Raw genomic sequence first — 22600 nt, forward strand, 5'->3', positions numbered from 1 at the left:
TCCTGCCTCCCGGCCGGGCAAAGACTGGCAGGGAACACGCGTCCCATGGCGAGCGGCTGTGCTCCATCGCTTGCCTGGCCCCAGCGTGTCCCCTCCCGGTGGTGGCAGGGCCCTGCCGTCGCCACTCGCTATTGTGCCTTTTGCTCACCCGCTGTTCAATTCCAAAGGTCTGTGGATGGTGACAATGATAATCCAGAAGTTTTTCTGACCTTCCTCTCATCCTGCGCTCCTTCCCATCCCCTTCCCCACCTCGCGTTGCAGGATCGCTCTCCCGGCCGCGCTGGGGTGCGCGCGCGCGGCTGCGGTGGGGTTTGCCTCCCAAAGGCACAGTCCGCGAGTGATTCACTGCCGTCTTTTGTGGTCAGGCTGAGCGCCGCTGCGGACCCTGCTCACCAGTCAGTGCCATTAGTATTCAAGGTCTACCTTTTTTTTTTTTCTCTTTTTTCCTCCTTTTTTTTTTTTTTTTTTTTTTTTTAAGTTTGCTGCTATGGGTTGAGTGTTCAGCTGTGTGTCAAACAGCCAATTAACGGTTTGTCACTTGGCATTTTCTAAGGGGTTTCCGATGTGGAAAGTCCTGCAGCATTTGTGTATTGAATGGATATTTTCTCCAGGCATAATCTGGTTAAGTATACTTGTTGTTTTCCATTGGACTGGAAGAGGTGGCCAATTCAGCCATCTTCCCTAGAACTTAGTCTATTTTTATATATATTTTTTTCTACCAAAAAAAAAAAAAACAAAAACCTGGAGTTTGTGGAGGGAGGGGGATGGCTCAGGGCGTTCGGTTCGCTCTGAGTTTCTGAGCTGGGTGTGAAGGGCTCCAGAGCCAGGGAGAAGGATTTTACTGACAGAAATTGAGGGATGGGTGAAAGCAAACAATTGTTCTTGTAACTTGTGCCAGTCACTGCTCTGATTTGTATGTTTTAATTAAAGAGAGAGCCAAATCGTTCCTGTATGACACTTATAATTGCTTTAAACTACAGCTGTTTGTTTGCTTTTATTTTCCGAGAACAAAAGTCGGAGATGTTGTTGCCCTGGGAAAGCGCGCGGGCTTTGTGGAGCAGGGGGGCCCAGCCCCCCAGGCGGGGGTCCCCTCCCCGAGCGGCGCGGGCGTTCTCCCCGGTTCTGGACACTGGCGCCCGCGGAGCCCCCCCACCTCCAGGCTGCTTTTAATTTATTTGCCGGAAAACACTAGGAGATGGTTATTGCGGGTGGGTTCTGGGTTGGGTTTTGGTTTTGTATAAGTTTTTCACTGCTCTTTTTTAGTGTATCAATAAATATTTTTTTAAACTTTTCCGCCTGGTGTGGTCACTGCTCCGGGGGGAGCCCAGCTCCCCACTCCCGGGCACGGCCTGGGCCCGGCGCTGCCGCCGCTTTGCGAAACCGCGTTCCCCCCGCCCCCGGGGCGCCGTACTCCCACCCCCGCCTCGGGCTACAGCCGGGCCCCCGGGAGGGGCGAGGCTGGGGGGACCCGGAGACCCTCCGCCCCCACCTCGACGGTCCGGGCAGGACGCGACCCTCCCCGGTCCCAGCTCCTACCGGTCCGCCGGGCTCCGCTGCGCTTGCCTCAGGTAACGGAAAGGTCCCAGGTGCCTCCTTTTAACACCGCCCCGCCCGGCCGCCCCCACCTGCGGCCCCGGGCCGGTCTGGGGGGGGAGCGCTGGGGGCCGCGGGCAGCGGCGGCTCCCGGGCCCGGCGACCGCGGAGAGGGGCAAGCGGCCCCCGGGGCTTCGCCGTCGGGGCTGCCGTCGGTAGGGAGCCGAGCCCCGGGGCGGGGGGTCCCGGCACAGGAAGGGGGGGTCGGGTGCTGCGGGCCGCGGCCTGGGGCTCTGCCAGCCGGTCCCCCCGCCGCCGCCGCCGCGCCAGGGCCCCCGTGCGAGCGGCCCCCCCGCCGGGCCGGGGGAGAAAGCCGCCATTGTGCGGCCCTGTCCCCGCTCCGCCTCGACGCTGGTTCTCCGCGCCCGCGCTGACAGCTCCCACAATGCGGGGTCCGCGCCTTTCACCCGCGGGAGCGGAGAAAGGAGGTTAATGAGGCCACCGCTCGGGGAAACCCACCAAAACCACCACCCCCCTGCCCATCCTGCGCGGCCGGGGCGGATTTGAACACAAAGGCCGGGCTCGGCGGGCAGGGGCGGCAGGGACCCCCACCCCTGCGCGCCCCGTCGGAAGGGCGCAGCGCCGGGGCCCGGCCCGCTAACCGGGCACCTTCCCGGGGGCGAAGCCGTGACCCCGGGGCTCTGTCTCGGAGCGGAGCCGAGCCTGCCGCAGCCCCGTCCGGGCACCGCGGGACCCCCGGCGGCGCGGCCCGGCCCGGCGGCACCTGTGCCCGGGGGCGCCCCGAGCTCCCCCTGCCCCATCGGGGGCTTGGCCCCTGCCCCGCACGGCCGAGGCTCCCGGGCCGCTTTCGCGGAGGGGTGACGGGAAACGCGGAACCACCCACCCCGTCGAGGCCCCAGTGCCCACCCCACCGTGCTCCCGGGCCCCAGAAAGGGAAGGCAGACACGTTTCTATTTACAAAGTATATATTTAAACTGACATAAAAAGCAGGTCTCATATGGACATTCACGGCTGGCAGAAGACACGTAGTTAAGCTTCACTTCTGAGACTGAGATTTAGCCAAATCAGTTTTGTACAAGTCTTAGATTTAAATAATTCACACGCACACGCACCCCCACGCACACGCACTCGGTATATACGTCGCTATATACATACACACATATACACCCACATGTATTTTTGCGCCACATACGTGTGTCAGGACGCACACATATACACAGGGCTGGAGCGCAGCACGCGGAGCCCCGACAGCACGCCAGCGGGGCAGGAGCGCGGCTCTGGCTCCTTCGCAAGGGGAGGCACCCTCCAGCCTCAGCTCCCGCCACCCTGGCACCGAAGCCAGCACATTGGCTCTTCGTACAAACCAAGTTTAAAATCTCAATTTTACAAAGTATGCCTTAAAAAAAAAATTAAAATAAAATAAAATAAAGAAAGAAAAAAAAAAAAGAAAAACAAAATAGAAACAACAAAAAAACCCAGAACTGACAGGCACGGCTCCTCCCGTACAGCCAATCCACCGTCCTCCCGCCAGGCCATCTGACAGAGGTCCCAAAAGAAGGACGGGGAAAGGGACCAGGCACAGCCGGCCCATGAGCAGAGGGCTGCCCCAGCCCCTTCCCCGCGTGCCGAACGCGGAGCCTCGGGCAGCTGGGCCAGAGCAGCGGCGAGGGACGGGGGCGAGCCGGCCCAGCCTGACCGCGGGCGCTGCCGGACGCGTTTGTGCTTTCCAACCCAGAGAGATGCTCAGAGCGAGGCGTCAGGACGGGGACGCTGCTCCACCTCAACTGCAAACACAGCACGGGCCAAGGTCCCGCTCCCCGCCCGCCGCGGCTGCAACCGAGCTGGGGCAGAAGGAGCCAGCAGAGCGGGGGGCCGCGCCCCCACCGCCCAGAAACCCGTCGGCCGCACCCTGCTCCAGCCCGGGCAGCGAAAGGGCAGGGACCCCCAGAGCCAGGAGAAATAACGCAGGCAAGGAAACGCAAAAAGGCGTCCGCATCAGCAGGGCTGCTGGCGCGCGGGAATATTTTGCCTCTTGGCTATTGTTTAACTAGCGTAAGAAGAGGGAAATATTTATTGTCTCTGAACGCATAAAGGTGGCTCTGGGATTTGTCAGAGATGTGGGTATTACAGAACACTTTATCTGGAGTCTTCCAACACGCTGAAGTCAACCGTGTTTGGGGGAAGGAAAAAAAAAAAAAAAAAAAAAAAAAAATCATCATCCACTTTCTATAGCAGGATAAAGCATCTAAATATGGGCAGCGACATGCTACCCTCCCAAACCTCTCTGGCATTTCAGGAATGTAAACAGAGGGGGGGTTTGTTGGGGTTTTGTTTTGTTTTGTTTTTTTCAAGTGGGTGGGGGAACAGAATCAAGCGACCAGACAAAAATGAAAACAGACTCTCAGCTCAGTCCCGTCTCCCACAGCTGCTACAACTCTACTAAAGTGCATTTCAGTATCACCCCCTCAGGAACCTGGCACACAAACCTCCCCTTCCTGCGCAAGAAAAGGTGATTCAAGTCAATACTCCGCGAGAACAGTTTTAGCCTTTTTATGGGTTTCTGCTTTTCCCTGCCCCGACTTTGTAGCAACATTTTTTTTTTTCCCCCTCAGACTGGAAACGCCCCCTCCCCAACAACACTGTAAATCCGAGTGCTCGCTGCGGCCGCCGCGGGCGGCAGTCCTGGACACAGCACACTTGATTGTACAAGCAACACCTTAGACCGCAACCAAGAAACCAGGGCGCTTCGCCCTCCGAGGGAGGAACGCTTCCCCCCTCCACCGTCCATGGCGTCATATGAAAAATAATAGTTAAAAAAACCCAGAACATAATCAGCTATGAACATCGCTCGTTATGTACACCGGCTCCTGCCACAGATGCGTGAACTCTGTTAGTTCTCAGTTTTATTGTCCTTTCTAAGAGCAACTGAGCAGTCACTGTTGTCTCCATTTAAATAAAACAACTCAGAGTTGAAATATATATATATAGATATATATATATATAAGCATTTTTTCTTAAATAACATATTTACATCTAATAGAAAATATAACTCTAGAGATAATCTTTCCAACGAAATGTAAGACGTGGGGAAAAAAATAAAAAAAAATTAAAAAAAATTTTTAAAAAAGTGAATTCATGAATTTAGGGCAGTTTCTAAATTCTCTCCAGGCCAAAAAAAACCAAAACAAAAAAAAAATTAGAAAAAAAAAAAAAATGAAGGCCCACCAAGCTCTAACCAAGCTTTTGTCTGGATCTGACCGAAGAAAACCCCAGCACCACCTCCAGCAAACTCATCGCTTCTCTTTAAAGAATCCTTGGTCCGTGCTGCTCTCCTTGATGGTGACGGTCAAAAAGTTAGAGGTCACGTCAGTCACCACCACCTTCTCCAGGTTGTTGAGAGAGGGGCTCCAGGACTCCTCCTCGGGGTCCCCCAGGATCCTGGAGACGGGGATCCTGGCGATGAGGGAGGGTCGCCCCGCCTGGCCCCCCACGCCGTCGCGGTACAGGCTGCCCACGGAGCCCGAGCTAACGGAGCTGTGCAGAAGCTTGGGCCCGCCGGGGTCCAGCCCCCCCTGCCCCTTGGCGTCCAGAAAGTCAGCCCGGTGCTTGGCCAGCCGGGGAGGGTAGGTCTCGGCAGCCCCCAGCTTGGCACCCACCTCGGCGCGGTTGGGGCCGGGCAGGGCGCCGGGCAGGTCGGGGTCCTGCCGCCTGGCCAGCTGGATGACGCTGTGTCCCGAGCCAAACTTGGCCGCCCCCGTCGCCTCCTCCATCTTCCTGGCCTTCAGGTAGTCCCCCACCTTGTCCCCAGGGTCCCCCAGTTTCCTCTTGGAGGCATCCAGAGTCTCCGCCAGGTCCTTGTACAGCTCCTTCCGGGGCTTGGGGCCCCTCTTTTTGGGGGTCTCCCCGGGTTTCTCCTCCATGCGGATCACGCGGTCGCGGATGCTGTCTCCCTTGGGGGTGCTGGTGCTGGAGCTGCTCTGGGGAGCCAGGGCCATGTTTCTGAGTCCTTCCCTGGCCCGGGACGTGGAGCCCAGCTCCTGGGGGGAGCGGCCGGGATACGGCACCCGGATCCCCCTGGAAGAATCGCTGCGGAACTCGTAGGTTTTGGCTTTCGCTTTCGCCTGGGCCTGCAGAGAAGAGAAATCAACCGGTGACTTCATTATCCCACCAGCCGGCTGCATAATTGCAACCCGCGAGACGAGGGGCCACCTTCGCGAGGAGCGTCCCCCGTGGGGGCCGGAGAGGGACCCACACTCCCCGCCACGGGACGCGGCCCTGGCCGGCACCGGCACGTGCGGGGCTTTGGCCTCCTTACCTTTAGCAGGAAGGTTTTGGGCTTGGGGCCTCGCTTTTTGGGCCCGTATAGCTCCATTTCTCGCTCCCTAGAGGTGTTAAAAAAACCAGAGCTTCAATTCAGCATAGCCACAAGACAGCACGAGATTTACAAGCGCGAGGCCTACGGCCAGCAAAGGCCCTGTACCTCTCCTCGAAGGCCGCCAGCAGCCGGGCATCCAGAATGTTTTCCTCGGGTTCCCAGGTGCTGTACCTGGGGGCGGAGCGGGAACAGCATGAGGGGCCAGGGAGAATAAACAATAACAAAATAAAATAAATTAAAACAAAACAAAAATACGGGGCCCAGAGGGAGGGACCCGAGTCGCGCCCCCCGGTACAAAGGGAGCGCGGGGCGCAGCCCCATCCCCCCGCAGCCCCCCGCCGCAGCCCCCCCCGCCAAACGGCCCACTTACTTCTGAGACCAGCCCTTCCACTTCACCAGGTACTCCATGCGGCCCTGCGGGGGGAAGCGGGGCAGGAGGGGCGTGAAGCGACGCGCCGAGGGGAAAGGGCCACAGACGCCCGCCACAAAGGTACACCCGCGATTCCACGCGTGCAACACGCGCGCGCGCTGCAAAAACACGCGGGGGGAGGGGAAGGGGAGCGCGGGGGGGTCGGGGGGGGGGGGGGGATGCGACGAGAATAAATAATAGCGATTTATTAAAACATCAAACGAAAGGGAGGGGGTGCGGAGGCGGCGGAGCACGCCCGGGCATGCGGCGGGGAGAAAGAGCCGCCCCCAGCCGCAACCGGGCCGGGGCCGGTGGGGCCGGGGGGGCGGTGGCGGGGCGGTGGCGGGGCCGGGGAGGGCGCGTGGGGCCGCGTGGGGGGGTGCAGGGAGCGAGGGGAGACACCTACTTTGCGGATGCGGCGCTTGAGCAGGGCCTCGGCCGCGAAGACGCGCTCCCCGACGGCCGAGAGCTCCATGTTTACGGGGCCGCTCGCAGCACACAGGCAGCCGCCAGCGCAGCCCAGACCATAATACTCCGCCCGCTGACGTCAGCGCCGCCGCCCCCCCCCCCCCCCCCGTCTCCCCCCGCGCTCGCTGCCGGCGGAGCCGGATGGAATATTCCGCCCGCGCCGCATTGGCTCGCGCCGCCGCCCCGCCCCCCCCGACGTGAGCCGCGTCCCGATGAGCGCGGGGCGGGGCTCAAAGCGGGGGGCGCGCGCGGGGGGATGCCACGCCCCGCCACGCCCACCCCCCCCCCCCCGCACACGCCCCGCCCGGCTCCGGGGGGCGCGGAACACAAAGGCGGCGCGGGTCGGGGGCAGCGCCTGGACGGGGCGGGCGGGGGGGGGCCGCTCCCCGCGCTCTGCGGCCCGGCCCGGACAAAGGGATCGGGGTCACAGGCGGCAGCGGTCACGCACGACCAGGAGCGGCTCGGCCCACGGTGGCGAGGAGGTGCCCGAGGAGACACGCGGTCCCTGAGTGGGGGGAATTCCTCCCGACGGCGCGGGCGCAGCGGGGCTCAGCGGCCTCCGCTTTCCCGCGCCGGCAGCCCCCAGCTCCGCTCCCCATGCGGGATTTGGTCCCTGCTCCTCCCGCGCCACCTGTCAGCGAAGTGGCGTGGGTGTGCGGGTGGCACCGCGAGGCTGCCAGCCGGTACCGGATCCTCTCCCCGGCTCTGCCGCTCGCCCCACCTCCCCGCATCCCGCCCGGGAGCCGTCGCCTTCTCCTGCCCCGAGGCAGCCACGAGAGACCGAGACACGGGCGTGGAGGAGCCACGGGGAACAGCCACAGAGGTCACGAGAGACGGATTCCCCCGCCCGCTGCCGTCGGGGGAGGCTCCGGGGGGACTCCACTGCCGAGTCCCGGGTCAGCAGCGCCACCCGGGGCTGTCGCGCGAGTGGGACTCGCCGCACCACGGCCCGGTGCTGAGGGGGCTTCTGCCGCCCCGCCCACGCGGGACAAGGCCAGGCGAGGCCTCTCGTGGACCTGCCCCCTCTCCCCCCGCCGCTCTCCTCCGCTAAGAAGCTCTCAGCCAAGTGGGAGTGGGCCTCGGCGGCTCCCGCGCTCACGCGTGGGAGACCCCACAGTGGGCGGGGCTCCGAGGATCTGTCTGCGCCTCCTCTCTTGTAAACGCGACCGCGGCTGCCTCGCCCTGGGGCTCCGGTCTGGCTGCGGATTGCCCACGAGGGGGGCGCCAGGTCACGCGTGGCGGGGCCGGCGAGGCCAGCGCGGCTGGGCCACCATCTCCCCCATGCGCCTGCTCGGTGCGGGGGCTACGCGGCCCGGGGGGACCCACGGGCATCGGGGTACACCGAGACCGAAGGACCCCGGCGTTGTCCCCGTCGCGGGGATCGCTGGCTCAACGGGGCTCTCGCCTGCCGCCGCGGACCCTGCCCAGTCCCGCGGGGAACACGGCTCCGCTGCAGTGGGGGCACACGGGTGGGGATCTTGAGCCCCCGCGGGCAGCACCGAGGTCTGGAGCTCCGCGACCCCACGGGGAACTCGTGGAGCGCGTGGGTCGGGTGTCTGTGGGCAAAACCCTCCTCCCGCCGCCGCTGTCCGAGGGGAAACCGCGCTCACGGGTGGAGGCGGGACATTTCCACCCGGCGGCTCCTGCGGGCTTCCAGCACCACTCCTCCGTCCCGGCGGGTTTTGCGTGGCATGCGTGGCCTGGCGTGGGTGCGGCGGGGCCAGGCGGGGGGGATCGTCCCCCCCGCCCCCTCCCGGCCCCCGGCGAGCGGCGTCCCGGGAAGTTTTTCGTTAATGCCGAATTAATCGTTACTAATTAAGGCAGGTCGAGGGGCAGCTCGTGAATCGGCGTGGACGCGGCGGCCGAGTTCCCGCTCCTGGGAAGGTGTCACGCGGGAGAGAGACCCAGGGGCGAGCGGAGCCCGGCCGGGGGGCGAGGGGCCGGGACGGGACGGGGGGGCAGATTGTCCTTCCGGGCCCCGACGATGCTGCCCCCCCGCCTCGCCCGCGGCTCAGGGCCCCCGGGGCAGCGTCCACGCGGGGCCGAGCGGAGCCCAGCTCCGTGGCCGTGGACGTGCGGCAGGAACTGGGTGTTTACCCCGCACCTCGGCTGCCGGTGTCGCAGGGGAGCGCGGTCCCGGGGCCGAGCCTCCCTGCAGCTACCCCGCACCCGAGCTCTCGGCTGCGCAGCCGCTTCTGCCCCGCCGCCTGCGTGGAGCTACGCGGCTTTGCAGAGCCCCATGGCCACGCGTGGGGGCGGAGAGGGTGCGGGTCCGTCGCAGAGGGAATCGCTACATCCCTCACCGTGACCCACGCGGGACACGCGCGGGAGGAGGACGGGGGGGGGGGCAGGAAGACGCAAACGAGAACTGCGCGGGGAAAGTGGCGGGGAGCGCCGGCCGCTACGTGGGGGGGTCCGGCCGGGGCCCGCGGGCCGTGGGCAAGCCGAGGCCGCGGTCGCTCGTGGGGGTCTCGGCCTGGGAGGAGAAACGTGGCCGGAGCCGCCCGGCGCCATAGAACGAGTCAGCGGCGGGCGGGACCGCCCTCCCTCTCCCCGGGCAGGTCCCGCCGTTACCGGAGGGGTCCGGGACCCCTCGCTCGGGGCCAGGGGCGCGGCGTGGGCGCCTACCGTCCGGCCGGAGCACCGGGAGCGGAGTGGAGCCCGGGCGCGGGCACGTGCCGCCCTCTGCCCTCCCGAGGCCAACGGCAGAAGCGGCCCGGGAGCCCCCCGGACTCTCGACTTGGGGGGAGCCTCTCGTCCCCGCCGGCCCCAGCGCTGCCGTGGGGTCCCGGGATCTCGGGGGTCGGTGCGGCCCCGGGGTCGGCTCCGGCCCGGCGAGGGCGTGCGCCGCCGCGGCAAACCCCGTTTCCGCCCATTTGTCCCCAAATCCGCCTGCGGTCCACCGGATCTGCGCTCCTCCGGCCCGGACCGGTGCGATGAGCTCGTCGAGGCTCAGCGGGCCGCCGCGGGGCAGAGCGCCCGGCTCCCCTTCCTCGTTTCGTGCTGTGCGGGGGGGCTTCCACGGCTAGCGAACTTTGCAACGAAACCGGGAGGCTACGGCGCCTCCCAGGGACGCGCGTGGGGGCGGCGGGGCGGCCACGCGTGTCCGAGCGCCGCGGGGGCGGGGGCCGACGTCGGGGCGGGGAGGAGCTAGCCGCAACCCAACCGCCGGCACCATCGGGCCCCGCGCCACAGCCGGGCGCATCCCCGCGGTTTCCCGTGCGCTCCGGCCAGCGTGCCGCTCCCCCCTCTCCGCATACCTACGCACGGGATGGCTTGGGTCCAGCCTGGCTCCCAACCCGATCCCGTTCCCGGCCGGGATAAGGATTCCCTCCACCGGCGGCGGAACGGAGCCGGGAGGAGCCCCGGGACAGATTCACGACCCCCTCCCCGGGGCGGTGCCGGGTGGTCCTGGCAGAACGGGCGCGGACCCGGGGAGTCCGCAGCACCCCCGGCCCTGGGCTGGGGTCGGTCTGGCCCCCGAAAACGCGTGGGGGGCCCACGCGTTTCCTAGCAGCTCAGGGCGAAGCGGGGAGGCAACGACCGGCACCTGCACCCCACGCGGGATGGGGCCGCCGGGGCAGGACTGGCCCCCCTCGGGCCTGGAGACGGGGCCGTACGTGGAGCTTTGGTCACGCGTGGGGTCGCTGCCGCGGGACCGCGTTTCCCACCTCTTCCCCGTGGGCCCCGATCCGTGGCGTCCCACGGTGCCGCCGAGGCTGCAGCCAGTGGAGGAAGGGGCCCCGCGGGGCCACTCCTACCCACTCCCACCAGCATAGGAATCCCCTGCGAGGAAGTTTTTCCTTGTGGAAGCGCTGGACATCGAATTCCGTCCCGGGCAGGGCTTCCTCGGCGGCTCCGGAGCCCAGGGCGGGCGGGGGGCAGGGCTTAGGTCCGCGGACCCCCGTGGGGCACGGGAAGGGCTGCGGCCCCTTCCCTGGGACCCGCGGGGCCGCGGAGGGGAGCTCGGCGCGACCGGACCCAGCAGGAGCGCGGAGGGGGCTGTGCCGGGACAGGCAGGACCAGGGGGGCGCCCCCGAGGACGGCGGCCGGGCCCGGATCTACGCGGGTGCGGGCCCGTCCGCGCTCCCCTCGCCTTCCTCCTGTAGAAGCCCCCCCCATGCCGCCCCGTCCGGGTGCCCGGCGCTGCTCTCGCTCCGGGATGGAGCCGCGGCGTGGGACGCGGGACACGCTCCGTGGAGCCTCCACGTCCGGGATCCCTCACCCGCGTCCCGCCCCGCCGAGCAGCCCGGACTCGTCCCCAGGGCGTCGCGGGGAACGGCGAGGCCCCCCCGTCCTGGCCCCGCCGCCCGGACGAATTCCAGGTGCTTTCCATAGGTGGCATCGTCCTCCTGGAAATGGCGGCGGCGGCCGCGCGGCCTGTGACCGCCCCACGGTGGGCTCCGCCGACCCCGCGCACCCGGGCTTCAGCAGTGGGGAGCGCCCGCGGAGAACCGGGGGGGGGGGGGGGCGGGGGCGTCTCCCCTCCGCCGTCCCCACGGGGGAGCGCAGCCACCGTCCTCCGCCGGAGCAGGCACCCGCGAACCGTCGAGGAGTCTCCCGCGTCGGCGTTGGGCGTGGGAGCCGCCCCACGCGTGTCTCCGCAGCCACTGGTGGACGATCCCCAGCAGGACCTGGCGAGGCAGAGCGGGAGGCGGTGGGACGTCTTCCTGCGGGGAGCGCCCACGGAAAAGTACCGACCTCGCGTCTCCAGCTGTGCCGACACGCACCGAGAGCCGCCCGTGGCCCCCCAAGCCGCCCCCCTCGCCGCCGCGCAGCCCCCTCCCCCCGCCCCATGTCGCAAGTGCCGCTCCCAGGGGCGCGGCGGGGCGGGGGGCGCCGCTTTATCGCCCCGCACCCGGCTGCGGGCGCTCGGCACAAAGGAGCTTTTGTTTGCGGGGTTTCTGAATTTGCCGGGTCTTCGCAGGAACACAGACACCAGCGGTTCGCAGCGGGGGGCCCGGGCGCTGGGTGTTTCGGCACCCCCCACGCCCCTCCCCCCCGCCCCGTCTAACGGCGCCGCTGGGCCCGCCAGGACGGATCTGCTCCCTCGCGGCTGCCGCGGCCGCGGGAGCGCCACGAGTGGACAGCGACCACTCGACGGGGCGAGACCGACCGCAGTGCCCAGTCCCGGCCTGGGGGGGGGGGGAAGATCTCAGCTGGGACGTGACAGACGATACAGGGCGCGACGGGACCGGCCCCGCCCCCGCCCCGCCGCGCCGTTTTTAACAAAAGCAATTAGAGGTGAAACGCGGTCCATTTACATTTCACCTAACGACCGGCGGCCGCTTCCCCCGGGGCGGGGGGAGGCATCCGCGGCGGGGGCCGGCCCGGCGGGGCGAGCAGCGCCAGCCCCCGCTCCCCCCCGCCCCCCGCCCCGTCCCGCAGCCGCGGCCCCGCCCGCCCCGCCCAAGGTAGGGGCTGTATTTAGGTCCATGCCCATATATGGCTATGAGCGCGGCGCCCCGCGGACGGCGCGCACCATATAAGGAAGCGGCGCCAGAGCCCGCGGTGAGCTGGTGAGCGCTCATTGGCCCGTCGGTATCGCAGCAACCGGCTCTCACGAGCGGAACGGCCCCGCGCTCGCCCCCCCGCGAGGCCAAGGTCCCCGGGGGAGCGGAGACCCCCGCTCCCAGGCGTCACCCCCGACGGGACGCCCTCCCACACACACACACACCCCGGGACCCCCTGCCCCGCCCAACCCCTGCTGCTGCCTCGCCGCCCCGCCCCGTGGGTCCCGGTCGGGCCGCCCCGCCGCGCTCTGCGACGTCTTCCGTGGGCACCAACGGCACCGCGGGTGCCCACGGAGCTTCCGAAGTGCGGCGGGAACGACGGTCCTGCCTTGTCCCCGCAACGCGGGTCACGGAGGAAACCGCGCCCGTCCCACTCGCGGCGGGGCGGGAGGGTCCCCGCGGGGCCGGGAGCCAGGAGAGGCGGCGGGACGGGGTGGGCCCCTTGCTCCGCCGAGCCGCGACACGGGACCATGCGTGGGCAAGGGGAGATGCACGGACACGGGTGACCCCGATGCGGGGCACACGGACCAGGGGGCTTCGCTGTGCCCTGCCGCACCCCGGCGTGCGGAAACCCCGCGTGGCCGGGCCCCTCCTGCTCCCGCAGAGGTGCACGGGCTGCGCCGGGCGGGGGGTTTCCGGGAGGCACCGGCGCCCTTCGCACCGTGCGCGGCGGGGCCACGGCAAAGCCCCGTCCCGTGTCCAGCCCCCCCGATCCCCTCCGCGGCGGCTCTCCCGTGGGGGAAGCATCACCCCAGCCCAGCTCTCACACTCGCGTTTTTTGGGACGTCTCCTCGCTCCGCGGACATCCACAAAAACCCGAGCGCACCTCCGGGTGCGCGAGGAGAAAAGGGCAGCTCGGTCACCCGCCGCGCACCCACGCGTGCCCGCTCCGGCCCCACGGGCAGGCACCAGGGAGCCGCCGCCGTGGCGGGCGGGGAGCGGCGGGACGGCGCGGGGCCGCGGGGCCGAGTTTTCGTTGCGGCTTCGCCGTGGCCGAACCGCGTCCCCCGCCCCGGTTTTATTTTATATTTATTTTATTTTTACTCTATTTCAATCCAGGCGCTGCGGAAGCGGCTGCGAGGCGTCTCCGGCTAGGCGGGCACCGGAGGGTCCACCGTCTCGGGGGGCATGTGGTTGGGGGGACTGCCGGTCCGCACCGTCCCGGGGCCGCGGCGGGCGGGGAGCGATCGGGGCGGGCTGCCCTCCGTCGCCCCCCCCGCGCCGCAGGTGAGGCCCCGCCGGGGACGCTCCGCACCGGTCCCGCCGCCCCGAGGGGCTCGGGCCGCCCCCCGCCCCGGCTGTCTCGGGGCTCCCCGGGGTGGGGGGGGGTGTCCCGCTGCTGCCGTGCCGTGCCCCCCGGTCGTTCCCCCCCGCCATGGCAGGATTCAGCGGGCTCCGCCGAGCAGCCATTTTCTGCAGCTGCGGCTCCACCGGAGCTTTGCGGGGCGGCGGGACCGGGCGGCGGCACAGCCCCGGGGGGGGGCCCCCCGCCCCGCTCCTGCCGCCGGCACGGAGCCCCCGGGCCCGTCCGGACGATGCCGGGGGCCGGCGGGGCCGCGCGGCAGGGCTCGCCGTGACAATCCCACCCTTTTCCCCGCCATTTTGTTACCGTGCTGGCGTTTTCCCAAAGCAGAGACAAGAGCGGGAGCCTTGGGAACGGGCCCCCGTTGTGACGGGGCGGGGGGGCGGCCCCCCAACCCCCGGCCCGGGGTCCCGCACCCCTCCGCCCCCGCACCCAGCGGCGGGGCAGGTCCCGGGACGCCCGGCCGCCGGCGGCTCCTTCCCACTGGGATCTCCCCGCTCCCCCTTCGCGCCCCGAGCAGGCAGCAGCCGCGGGTCGTGGGTGTCTGGGTCCACGCAGGACCCCGTCACGCGGGGCCGGCAGCGGTCTCCGCGCTGCCGTCCCTAGCCGATGGAGCCCGGAGCGCGGCCACCAGCCTCCCTTCCCAACGGGCCGGGGTCGCGGGGCTGCTCGGCTCCCTCCGCTCGCCCCACGGGCAGCGCATGTGCCCCGACGGCCGAAGGGGACCGTATCGTCGGGGAGGGGCCGCCCCGGGGCCGGGTCGCCCGGTACAGCACCCTTCACCCCTGCCCGGTCCTGGTCTCAGTCCCGGCTCCCCGCGGGACCAGCCCAAACGCCCTCGCGGGAAGCCCGCGGGGACGGCGTGGGGCAGTGCGTCGCCCACGCGCGGCCGGGTGGGCTCAGCAGGGCGGACAGCGCGGGCAACTCGGCGTGGGAGGGGGCGGAGGGGGCGGCCGGGCCGAGTAGCGGGGCCGTGCGGGGGGCGTGGGGCAGGGCGGGCAGGACGGCGGATGCCCCGACGGGGCGGGCTGGTCCCTCCACGTGCGCGGGGGTTGAAGAACACCGGCGACAGACACCAACCAGGGGACACAGCGGAGCGGGTGCGTGTCCCCCGCCCCCACGGCTGCATTCCCGGGTCGCGGGGCGGCGGGGAGGGGTCTCGGCTGCGGCACGGTGGGGCAGATGCCCAGTGTGACTGGAAGCGCAGCGCGGAGGAGCCGATCCGCGGCCTGCGGAGCCGAGAGGCGGCGGAGGGAGAAGAAGGGAGCGGGGAGGGAGGGGGCTCCTGCAGTGCTGCAATGCAGCACCGCGCCGAGAGCCGAGCCCGCCGGCCCGGCCCCGCTCCGCCGCTGCTGCAGTGCGGGTGTGGGCACCGCGCCGGGCACCCCCTGCCCCGCCGGGCCGCCCCCGCCCCGCCCGCGGGGGCTTTCGGCCCTCCGCCCTTTTCTCGCCCCCGTTTCGTTTTCCCCTCGCTGCTGCCGGGGCCGCGGGACGTTTCCTGCCGCCGGTGTTCCCGGGCCCGCTGTTTGCGGGGGGGGGCCGTCCTGCCCCGGCACTGGGCGCTCACGGGCCACGCCAGCTCCTCCCGAGGGATCCCCTCCGCCCCGTTACCTCCGCCCTCCCCGCGTCCCCGCTCTCCCCTCCCCATGATCCCGCTGCAAACAGCTCTGCGAGTCCCAACGCGGGACCTCGGGCGTGGGGGAGGGGGGGGCTCCGCTTCCCCGCGGTTGGCATCTGACCCTTGGACACGCATCGCGGGGACACACAGCGCTGCGGCCGCGCGTGGGAGCACCCAAGAAGGGAAGGGGCAGCCCCACGCCGCAGCCGCCTGCCCCGCACTCCGAGGTGTGGGTGTGCGGTGCGGGCACGGCTGCCGGCGGAACGGCCGAGCGCCCTGGTGAGGAAAAATTCATCTTCATAGAAGCCACCGCCGGCAAAGGCGGATCGGAGGAGTGCGGAAAATGTCGGGGGCGGAGGGTGTAAGATTTGGGGGGGGGAACGACACACACAGCATCGTCACCCACTGCCCGCCCCTGCCCCACGGGCTGTGGGTTGCACCCCTCGCGTGTTTCAGTCCCGCCGTGTGAACGGCAGCAAATCTCAGGGCGATGCCAAGCAGTGTCCCCGTCCCGCTGGTGACCGCCGGGCTGAGCCCCCGAATCCCTTCCCCGTGCGGGGCTTTGCGGGCTGATCAAAGTGTCCCCAACCGTCCGCTGAGCACCATCCCCCGCCCTCCCCACGTCCCCCGTGTCCCCCCGCCTCCTCTCCGACGTTCTGGTGTCCGCGGGGCCACTGGAGGCTGCGACACGCGAGAGCGGGCTCGCCAGTGCCACGCAGCGAGGCAGCACCGCCAGCCTGCCCCGCCCCGCATTTCCCGAACAATCACGGGGAATCCTTCCCATCCTCGGTCCCCGTCCCCACGGACGGCCCCTGTCCCGGCGGTTTGCACCGGGGCACCCCCAGCCCGGACCCTCCCCGCAGAGAGATGGATGCGGGCACGGAGCGACCCCACAACCCCCGCAGCAGCGCCTGGCCGGGCCCCCCGGGCCGCTTCCCCGCCCCTCTCCCGGGCCCCTCTGCGGAAGAAGGGCGGGGGGGGCGCGGCGGGACCCACCCTCCCCGGTGCGCATCCCCCGCCCCGCGACGAACGGCTGGTTCCCCGCCGCACCGCACCGCTCCTGTTACCGCGTCCCTTCGCGGCCCGGGGGCTCCGAGCCGACCGCTCCCCCGGCCCCCAGTCCCCGACCCCGCATTCACGGCCTCTCTGTGCCACTGCCCGCCATGGACCACGGTCCCCGGGCACACAGCATGATGCCACGCAAAAAAAATTCTGGGGATGGAGATACACGAGGCAAAGGTAAAATTGCCTTTCCGGGGAAAGAGAAAGAAAAAAAAAAGCCTGCCAGTCCGAGAGCAGAGCAGACAATGTCACAGCCAGGAGTTATTTGTCACACGCTCGGGCGAGGGATGGAAGGAATTCCTGCGATAATGCTCATCCCCGCTCGCCGCGGCTGCTGAGCCACCGACCGCTGCTGGCAGCACAAACTGGGGAAATGGGGCGGTGAGACCGGCGGCCCCTCGTCGGGTTGGCGGGGAGCGATGTCTGAGTCCTGGGGGTGGAAGCATCTTTGAGAAGCAGAGCACCCAACGCTGGGAAGTGGGGCTGCTTGGGTTGTGGGGGTACAAACTTGGAGAAGACGACGAAAGCAGCTAGTGTGGGGCGAGCGAGGGGTTTCTCATGCAGGGAGGCTCTGCCCACCCCAGGTTACAAAGGGCTCGGGGTCGGGCTGAGCCCTCCAACCCCACACATCACCCCACCGGGTCCCCTGTCGCCCCCGTACAGCCCGCAGCGGGGTCACCCTGTGTCATCCGGTGACCTCACGGGCCAGGCCACGGGGACGCAGCCGGGCCCAGCGCACGCAGAGGGCTGCGCCTGAAAAATCCCGTTCATGATGTTAGAACACCAGCCCAGCGCGCCGTGCTGCAAATGGATGGGCACGCTCAGGGCCAAGGGCTCATCCCGCGTTTTTCACGCCATGTGCAATTACTAACATATGTGAAAATTAACATTTACTAGCAGATGTGAAAATTACCGTTTAGTTAGTGCTTTGAGAGGCTTCGGTGGCTCCCTGATACGAACAAACCTTCCCTCCCCAAAGTTTTTATTTGCTTAAAAGAATCTGCTGCTCCATTTTATTTATTTATTTTTTTAAAACCAAAATATAAATGATTTCTTCTCTCAAGTCCCTGTGTCTGTGAGCTCTGAACAGCTCCGTGAGCTCGTGGGCGTCCTCCCCTCTGTGGCAGTAGCGTGGGCGCGAGCGGGATCCCCCCGGGTGCAGGAGATGGAGATGCCAGTGCAGGGAGCCAGGGATTTGGTGCCAAGAGGAGGGAAAACCTCGCAGGAATTCGATGCCAAGAGGGAAGGGGGGGGAACTCCTCCAAACCCCCCATTTTCCGCAACCACGATGCCCAGGCTCACCCCAAGGGCATTTTCCAGCTGTCCCTGCACACCCCTCTGGGTGCAGAGGTGCCATCCCTTTTTTTGGGGGGCGAGTCCATGCCTGCAGCCATGCATGGACATTTTGGGGGGTGGGCTCTGTCCCCAGCCCCAGGGCTGCTCTGTCACCCCCTGAAGCAACTGGGGCCTGATCCTGCCGTGACGCTGGTGTGGCGAGGCCCATGTAGGTGACACATGGGTGGAACATCACCCCAGTCAGGGCTGGCCCAGCCTGGTCCCACCCGGCCATCCCCGAGCTGGGGTTTGCCCCCTGCCCTCGCCCGGCTGTGAAATGCCGAGTCCCGACTTTCCACCCCGGCCTCTGCTGCTCACAGCTCCTGGGCTGCAATTTTCCACCTTCGGCTCCAGCCGAGAGGCAACCTTTGAGGCTGGGGTTATCCTGGTTTTCCTAGTCCTGTGCTTCCTAACAGAAAGCAACACCGTCCCTGCACTGCATCTGCGCGAGAGGCAACGCCGAGTGACCCGGAGCCCTTCTCCGGGCCGACCCCCGGCAGGGGCAGCTGCTCCGTTGCGAAGACCCAGCTGCGGCTCCTCTCACCAAACAGCACCGCTGCTCACGTTGTGCACCCCAGGCTCGTCCCCACTGCCGATGAAGACAGAGCTTCCCGCGGCTTTCCCAGGAGACCGGGAGATGCGGTGTTATGTTGGCGCAAGAACTTCTGCTCAGCACCGGCTGTACATCCACCATCAAATGCACCGTCGCAGCTCTGCCCCGCGACTCGGCTGGGTCAGGATCCATCGTCCCAGCGGGTGCCAGTGCCATCCCTCACGAAAGGGTCCTGGTGTTTGACGGAGATGCTGGAGGGTCTGGCAGTTGGTGATTAAGTTTCCTTCTCTCCCCACCCTCAAACCCCACGGGGCTGCCATCAGTGGGGCCGGCACACGGCTCGGTATGCCGAAGTCACGGCTCCTGGGATTCAGGGTGCTTCCTGCCAGGCTGCACCGCCTTGCACGGCGTGTTTTATGTGCCTGCTCCTCTGATAAAAATAAATCTTTGTGTTTGCAGTTTGCTTTAAACTCCATCAAGGTGTCAGCTGCACTGACAGCTCCCTCTGAGAAACGACTTCAGGAGCTGCCAGCAAATCGCTCCCCGCTGAGCCCGGGCTCTCGCCCTCGACGGGCGGCACAGGCAGGTCCCAGCGCGGCAGAGGGGACCCCGGCCGCCTGCAGCCCTCACCTGCGCTGCCCCTGACTCTCAGTGTTACGAGAGCCTCCTTTCTCTCCCGTCTGCACCCAAAGGTCGCTCACGCAGTAACGCCCCTTCAGCACCCACGGGAGCCCGCATGCCGGCACAGGTCCGGCTCCCACCAGCACAGCGCTGGCACAGCGCCGGCCACAGCCACCACAGCCCCTCTGCCCCATCTCCCTCCCCTGTCATCCACCCCCGTCCCCCTCCCCTGTCACTGCTGGCAGCAATTGGGGGTCCCTCCCTGGGGCCCAGGCGCTGAGCCCCCATCTCCTCCATCCAACGTCCTGCTGACGCACCCGTTCCTCCTCACCGCACCGATGCTGCCCAAGGCTGGCTACGCCGCAGAGCCGCGGCTGGGTCAGACGTCGCTGGTGGCAGCCACCTCGTGCCCATGCGAGCTGCTTCGTTTGGCGTTTAGCCGGGTTCTCCCTGGCTGAGGGGCAGGCAGGGGGTTTCCTGCAGGCTGAGGACCCTCCGGAGCCGCTTGCCGAGGCGCTGGAAGCGCCTGGAGATGCTCTGGACTGTGCCCAGCCCTGCAGAGCCTTTTTCCTCTTCTGGTGAAAACGCAAACAGAGCAGTGTCCTTGCGGTCGTCTCCTCCTGACACAGATCTCGCACGAATCTGGGCTGAATCCAAATGACCTTATCTGCGGCGGAGACCGAGGATTTCCCACCGCCCGCCATTTTCCCCTGTTCAAACCAGAGGCAGCCTCGCGGGACGGGGGAAGCGAGGGGGCGAGGGGATGGAGCAGAACTGGGGGAAGCCCCCTTGCCCCCCCCCCGCCCAGCTGCCCCAGTTTGGCGGGGAGCTGTGCCCTGGTCTCTCCCTCCCACACAGAGGAACACCGGTCCCACCAAAAATCCAGCAAAACCCCTCTGTGGCAGGCCTCTGCTGCTGGACCAGTCCCACCGGATACAGGTTTGGTGAAAACGGTTCGGTGCAGCCAACATGAGAGCGGCCGAGCTGTACAGCCCCCGCCATGCTCAAGGGGTCGGGCCTGGAAAAACGCAGCCTGAACAGCAGGCTTTTTTCTTTCTTTTTTATCCCCCAACACGCCCATGAATGCTTTACCTTGTTGCTGCCGTCTCCAACCGGGAAGAGGTGCTGAGGCCACTGCATTCAGCAAAGTCACACCGCCAGCTCCCGATGTCGCACAGCAAAATGACAGGGAAGAATGGGAAAAATAAGGAAAACCCCCCCCAAAACGCCTGCGAGTGACTGCCTGGAGGAGCTGTCCCCACCCATGTACGAGCAAAAGCACGGAGCGCCCCGGCTGCTGGGGAAATCCTCCTCTTCCTCACTGCATACGGCTGCTTACACTGTCTGCCCTTCGCCAGAGAGCAGCTCCTCTCCCATTCCCAGTTTGGACCTGGAAGTCTCCCAGTCCCCGCGAGGCAAGGACTGGGACTTGGTTACAAGACATCAGCTCTGTGTCGTGCGTTTATTTAACATCCTTCTCCTTCACTGCATCCTCCCCCCAGGGATGCAACCTCTCCTACCGTGCCTCAGGGCCCACGCTGGCGGCTGCCCTGCGGCCGTCCCCTGGGACGGCGTTTCTGTCACCTCTCGCCCCGCACGCAGCGGGGACCGCGCCGACGCCTGCCGAAACCGCGATGGCTGGCCACGGAGCTCAGCGAGGGAGGGCTGGTGGCCAGACTCAAACCCAGCACTGGTGCAGGCACCGCTAACACCACGGCTGGAGGGGGAGAACCTGGGAGCAGCTTTACCGCAGAAACTTGCGGTCCCTCCCCTCCGCACGGCCACGTACAGGTGGGTGCATCAGGCCCTTTTGTAAGAGCTAACCCACAAACACAGATTCTCTTTTTAAATCAGCAAATGTTTCTCTGGAATCAATCCAAAGCAAGCAGAGGTTAACGCATTCCTGGGAAACACATTAAACGCAGCGCGCGCCTGTCTTCCTAATGGAGCCCGGCGACGCTCCATCTCGTCCTGGACCGCTTTGATAACCGCTGGAAGCCATAGCAGACTTCACGTTCATTTGCTCAGTAACAGGCACTTAGGTCTGCTGCACTTCACACGGGGAGAGCGCGGAACGAGTAACTCACGCCCCGCACGCCGGAGCGCGCCCAGCCAATTGGCGCAGGGCAGGGGCAGGGTGCGTCTTTTAAACCAGCGACTACCACCGCACCTTTCGCTGCGCAGGAAGCTGCTGGAGCGCTGATAAACACGATCGAACACTTAAAATAAGAAATATCTGGCGATGCGGTTTCCGGGAAACGGCGCCTCAAACCAACCGCAGCGACTGCCAGCAGAGAGAAGATTTCAGGTGCTTCTACAGAGCAGCGGTGGGCGTGGGGAAAGGAGGCTCAGCAAGCACGCGTGCAGAGCAGCGCTGCTTCCTTAAAAACGGGCAACGCAGCACAGGCCCTTTGTAAAAACGTTAATGGGCTGAGCTCGCTGCAAACCTGCACGCGGTTCTTAACTGCCGCCAGCCTCGCTCACCTACAGACCGGAGCAGTACGCTGCCTGCCCGGCTCGCGCCAGCGCCAGCGATGCTCAGGTGCGGGCCGGGGGCCCGCGTTTAACAGGCACATAGTGCTGCCAGCGAGAAACCCCGCCGGTTCCGGCGCCCTGCGTCTGGCCCAAGAGAAAGTTCTCCTGCCGTGGCCGTGCTGCCCCGGCGCGAGCCGCCTGCCCAGCCCCGCGCCTGCGAGCTCCGGCGCTGTCTGTCGAGCGGCACTTCCCCTTTCATAAATCACATTTTGCATTCTGAGCATGCGTCTCCTCTTCCATGCCATTTTTGTTTTCAGATAACCATTAGCTTAATTAATCAAGGGAAATGCATCATTTCTGATTGTCTGCTCTGCCAGCTAAGCCTGGGACAGCAGGAAAACGGTTCCCACCGAACCACCCCTGCGCATCCCCCGGCCGGGGCTGGGGGTCACCTGCGCTCCAGCACCCTCGGCCGCCGCTGCCTCCACTGTCCCTTGCGCAGCCCCGCCGGCACGCGGCGTCAATCAAAACCCTCGAGGTTCAGCACAGCCAACAGGCAACATGGCAACGTTCATCACAGCTCACCTCCTTCCACTCGCTCTCCGCGCACGTACGATCAGATTCTGGGGTCCCGCGCAGACAGGTGAGGGTCACCGGCACTGAACACATCGCATGAGCATCCATCGGCTATGGAGCCCCAGCCGACGCGAGGGATGAACGCAGCTGCCGGCCTTGGCCTTGCCCACACCGGCAGGGTGCTGCCCACCCCCTGGGTCTCGCACACGGCGGGGGCGACGCGCCCGCGGCCACGGGCAGCTCCAGCACAACCGCAGGGTCCGCCTGACCCAGACCAACTGCTGCTCCTCACAGCTCGAGGCTCTTGTCCGTACACGTTAACGTGCCATCAATAGTAAGATCTTTTCTGGAAATCCACTTGAAGAAAAGCCCAAGACGAGGAGGGCTGGCAGCGGCGCCAGCTGGGCAAGCGCCTGATCCAGAGGGCAGCGGCTGGGGGAGCGCGCCACTCCGGGAACGCCCCAGGGAATCCCAGGGGAGCAGGGACGGGGTGCTGCATCTCAGCCGTGCGCAGACGGGCTCCACGGGCACGCTGCGAGGTCACCACCTTTGCGTGAGCCATTTTGTAAGGAATCAGCCCCGCGCTGTATTTCCAGCGGACTCCAGCAATTATTAATCTAGTTCAGAGATGCCTGCAGGCTTTTTTGTGGAATTTGGACCATCCTGCTTTCTGGAGAAGTTCAACTCCTTGTCTAATCACCACCATCCCCAGGCAGGGATAACGCCAGAGGGGCAGCA

General features: G+C 66.6%; 1 protein-coding gene across 2 annotated transcripts; it reads right to left on the reverse strand.

Annotated features, from left to right (window-relative positions):
• Nucleotides 1–4702: 4702 nt before the first annotated feature.
• On the reverse strand, nt 4703–6845 carry CBX8 (chromobox 8). Of its 2 annotated transcripts, none has more exons than XM_086762728.1 (5): nt 6745–6845; nt 6300–6343; nt 6035–6100; nt 5870–5960; nt 4703–5681 (listed from the first exon to the last, which is right to left on the reverse strand). In XM_086762728.1, the coding sequence occupies exons 1-5, from the start codon at nt 6811–6813 to the stop codon at nt 4845–4847; spliced, it is 1107 nt and encodes a 368-aa protein (XP_086618854.1). In that variant the 5' UTR covers nt 6814–6845; the 3' UTR covers nt 4703–4844. The 2 variants fall into 2 exon arrangements, with proteins under 2 accessions (XP_086618854.1, XP_086618855.1); XM_086762729.1 differs by having other exon boundaries at nt 4746–5681; nt 5870–5936.
• Between the last annotated feature and the right edge of the window lie 15755 nt (nt 6846–22600).

The sequence above is a fragment of the Chlamydotis macqueenii genome, chromosome 18, assembly GCF_036417535.1.
Source record: "Chlamydotis macqueenii isolate bChlMac1 chromosome 18, bChlMac1.mat, whole genome shotgun sequence".
NCBI classification, from domain to species: Eukaryota; Metazoa; Chordata; class Aves; order Otidiformes; family Otididae; genus Chlamydotis; species Chlamydotis macqueenii.

Bases quoted from the DNA above. Each gene is read 5' to 3' on its own strand.
- CBX8 (XM_086762728.1), bottom strand. From the start codon at position 6,813: ATGGAGCTCTCGGCCGTCGGGGAGCGCGTCTTCGCGGCCGAGGCCCTG. The intron at 6,344-6,744 runs GTAGGTGTCTCC...TTCCCCCCGCAG, and splicing joins TCAAGCGCCGCATCCGCAAA to GGCCGCATGGAGTACCTGGT. The intron at 5,682-5,869 runs GTAAGGAGGCCA...TCTTCTCTGCAG, and splicing joins CCAAAACCTTCCTGCTAAAG to GCCCAGGCGAAAGCGAAAGC.